Raw genomic sequence first — 3725 nt, 5'->3', positions numbered from 1 at the left:
TGGAGCCCCTTCAGGATTAAAAGCACAGAACCTTTTCTCTGTAGACTTCCAGCTCTACCGGTTTGTCCTGCAGACTTAGTGGCACATAAAGGCAAACATGACACTCCTGCAAGGACGCCTACTGCAGCAGAGGTTGCCCACCTGAGGAGTAACTGCTGGGAATCAGTCAGATGTGCTCCTAAGGCAGGAGGCAAGTGCACAGCTCCATGAGGCTGCTGCCTCCAAGGTCTAGGCACAAGAGATGTGAGGTCCTGAGGACATTTGCTGAATGGATAGTCCTGGAGCCTGCTAGGGCGCTGAATCCGAAAAACACACGTCCAAGCACATGACTCTTGGACAGTAGGCCCTTGTTTCCTGAGAACCAGGAGTGTGTGGTGCACACTTCTTGCTTCCTGGGCATCCATGGCACATCTAGCAGCTCTGGGAGCTGTACCTGTGCATGGGTGCTGCCCTTCCTGCCTCTCTGGTTCCCAGGACCTCTGCCTTGCCCACACCAGCTTGGCTGGCTGTGCTGTCTGCAGCCCAGGTGCCACCACCAGGGCGGGGCTTTGGTAAGGACTATACAGTGGAACATAAATTTCATTTTTGGGTTTGGGTAAATTAGCAAGACTGAAAAAGGACTTTGGTAACTGAGAAAGGATTTAAGTGGACTACAGAGAACTTCAGCCCTCAATCTTGGTTTCAGGCCCAGCACATGAGCACTATGGACAGGAAAGACCTTTAGGCCTGAATCCCGAGGGACACAGAACTCTGCATCTTCACAGACGTGTCTGACACTGATGGGGGAATCCACAGCATCAGAGGATCCGGACAGTGAGCAGGGAGTGAGCTGTGTAGTGCTCCCATCAGGTGAGGCTGCAGCGTGGCAGCTGGATCTGGGGTAAACTTCGAGGTCTGCCAGGCCTGGAGGAGGTGCTGGGCACCCACAACTTCTGTAGAGCCACCTGCTCCCTTCTGCTTGGTGGGGAAGATGCTTGAGGACATGCACCAATGAGGAGCTGACAATGGCTGGGGAAGGGCCCTGGATGGCATACCCAACTGCTGCTCACAGCCCTGCTGGGTCTGCAGATGACATGAGGCTGAGGTGAACCCCACAGGCCAGAGGAAAGAAGAAACTGCCCCAAAGTTCTAGCTAGAAAAGGTGTTTTCCTCCCATTTTATTTGATAATACATTTTCACAGAAACATGATATTATTTACAAATATACAGGTAAGAGACTGCTGGTCAAAAATCTTAAACTGAAAATGTCATCAAAAATTAATTTACAAAAACCACCCATTGTCCACAGAGTCCTAGGGTGGAAGGTCTGGACGGTGTTCTGTGGCTACACAGACATGAGCCTTTTCCTGTCCACATCTCTGTGACCTCTTGTGTGTGGACCCCCAGGCCCAATGCCAGCCTTTGTACATGGCTGTTTTTAGGCCGGGGGTGTCTCCGCTCAGCAGGGCTGCTGTCTCAGGAGGCGCTGGTCTGCAGGTTTTTGGAAGCTGCAAGCATTGCTCTGACTTTGGCCATGAGATCCTGTGTAGGGGAGACATGGAGAACCTGTGAGACAACCTTGTAGCGAGGAAATTCACAATATAGACAGGACTGTTTCCAGAAAGTGGCCTTGGGAACATGTGGCAGTGGCTATGATCACACCAAGGGCAGTTTTCAGTGAGGCCTGTGCCACGCTCATGAACTCATTCCAGCCTTCCCCGCCTGACTGCACACGTGCTGTGGGTGCCAGACCAAGATGCATGATTGCAGTGAACCCCACAGGGCACCAGTCCAGGTCTTGAGGCTGGCCCAAGGAAAGAGACTCAGCCCCTAGCCCCTGAGTGAACTCTGGACAGGGTGACATCAGCAGCATTGGCCCCTGCCTTATGTCAGAACCAATAAAATGAGGGACAGGGAATGAAAGCAGTGGAGGAAAAAAACAACCCCCTTTATAACAAAATAGGAAAGAAGGAGGGATGACTCTCATTTTACCTGAGTTATTTTGCTCTGCACGGAAGAAACGATTGCTGAAGAGATCTGAGCATCTTTTTCCTGAGAAATTCCCCTAAAGCAAAGAGATCAAGAGAGGCTTACAACAGTCTAATAATTTTGAGACAAGTCCAATGAGTGACACTGTAAACTCTGGAATTATCCAAGAAATATCGTATTCTATTTGTTTCCAGTATCTTGAAAATAAAAATAAACATATATTTTATGCTTACTCATTTGAAATACTTTATAAAGTGCAATCTAATTCAAAATGTATTTTTATATAAATACTGCATAAGATATGAGGAAGAAAGAGATGGAAAGAAGTCTTAGAAAGGTGGAGCCATTCCCAGAATCCTAACACGTACAAGTGGGCATCGTGCCCACCTCTGAGAGGCCTCCCTCCAGGCAGGTGGCCTGACAGGCACATCTGGCTGCCATGCCTCTAATGTCTGACATCTTATCCTAAAGATGCCACCTCTTGGACTCCAACCCATCCCACATGAGCTATGGTCTCTGCTTAGCTGGGGACGGGCTAGCTTTCAGTGCCATGTGTGGACACACTGTTCATCTAAGGAAGAAACAAGTTTATAGCCGGGCGTTGTGGTGGACGCCTGTAGTCTCAGCTACTTGGGAGGCTGAGGTAAGAGAATCGGTTAAGCTCAGGAATTTGAGGTTGCTGTGATCAGCTGTGACGCCATGGTACTCTACCAAGGGCAACGTAATGAGACTGTCTCAAAAAAAAAAAAAAAAAAAAAGCAACAGGTTTGAAGCCCAGGGGGTGGGGGGCACAACGCTCCCAGATGCCACCCTTCCCAACTTGCCAGGGTGTGGGAGAGTGGGTGGAGGGTATCTGATTTCAGGTCACTGCACATGAAACTTGGATAGGAAAGGCCTCCTGACAACAGTGGGGTGCTGTCAACCAACAGCCACCAAGTAGGGGACAGGGAGGTGAGCATCTGGGATGCTACAAGGTTCATGCCCATGACTGCTCAGACTTTGATACTACCACGTACTACTGGCATGAGAGGCTGGTTGGCCCTAGCCCTTGTGGTTTAGTGATGAGTCAATAAAAGCTTGGGTCCCAGGTCACTGTAGAGCCCCAGTGCCTGGCTGGGATTCTCAGACCTTTGTAGCCACACTGTGGGGCTACAGCTGGGGCCACTCTCCCTTCATCCTCAAGACAAATGAGCAAGACTTCTGTTTCTAGGGCTGCCACCTAGGGTCCACATGGGGCTGGGAACCCTGGGCCCAAGCCTGCCTGCTTGAAGTAGAAGCCTGGTCCCCTGGCATCACAGGGGCTCATTTACAGGCAGCAGAAGAGGGCTTCCTGATTCTGGGGACTCCCCCATCCCTAGCACACTCACACCCAGGTAGAGACCCCTCTGTCAAGGGGCTGTGGTGCAGCCCAGGCCGGCTCACCTGGAGCGCTCCTGGCTGGAGCCCCGGCTCTCCACAGGAGAGACACTGGCTGAATGGGCTGAGGAGGCCGCAGGCCGGGGTGCTGCCTGTTTGCTTGGGGACACAGACTGAGACCGGGCCTTGGACTTGGTCCGAGATCGAGATCGCCTCTTCTTCTTCTTCTCGTGGGGACTTCTGAAAGGAAAGCGCCTTTGTGAGAGAAATGTCCGTTTGGCTGAAGGCACAGAATATAAGTCAGGCCATGGGGTCTGAGCTTACTTTTACCTAAGTGTTTTGAAGGGACCATTCAGGACTCAACTTTTCTACACATTAATTCTCTTTTTTTTTTTTTTTTT

General features: G+C 50.8%; 1 protein-coding gene across 4 annotated transcripts in view; it reads right to left on the bottom strand.

Moving 5' to 3' along the window:
- Window positions 1–1126: 1126 nt before the first annotated feature.
- The window catches only part of SFSWAP (splicing factor SWAP), a 97178-nt gene continuing 94579 nt past the window's right edge, over window positions 1127–3725 (bottom strand). For all 4 annotated transcript variants that reach the window (XM_003792876.2, XM_003792875.2, XM_023514944.1 and 1 more), the window contains 3 exons: window positions 3391–3564; window positions 1972–2044; window positions 1127–1521 (listed from right to left, as the gene is read on the bottom strand). In XM_003792876.2, the coding sequence (XP_003792924.1) occupies window positions 1456–1521; window positions 1972–2044; window positions 3391–3564 (313 nt within the window). In that variant the 3' untranslated portion in view covers window positions 1127–1455. The remainder of the gene's footprint in view (window positions 1522–1971; window positions 2045–3390; window positions 3565–3725) is intronic.

The sequence above is a fragment of the Otolemur garnettii genome, unplaced genomic scaffold (assembly GCF_000181295.1).
Source record: "Otolemur garnettii isolate 467f Iridium unplaced genomic scaffold, OtoGar3 scaffold00062, whole genome shotgun sequence".
In the NCBI taxonomy this organism is placed as follows: domain Eukaryota; kingdom Metazoa; phylum Chordata; class Mammalia; order Primates; family Galagidae; genus Otolemur; species Otolemur garnettii.
The sequence above is the reverse complement of the archived record's forward strand: the minus strand, read 5'-3'. Positions and strand labels throughout refer to the sequence as shown.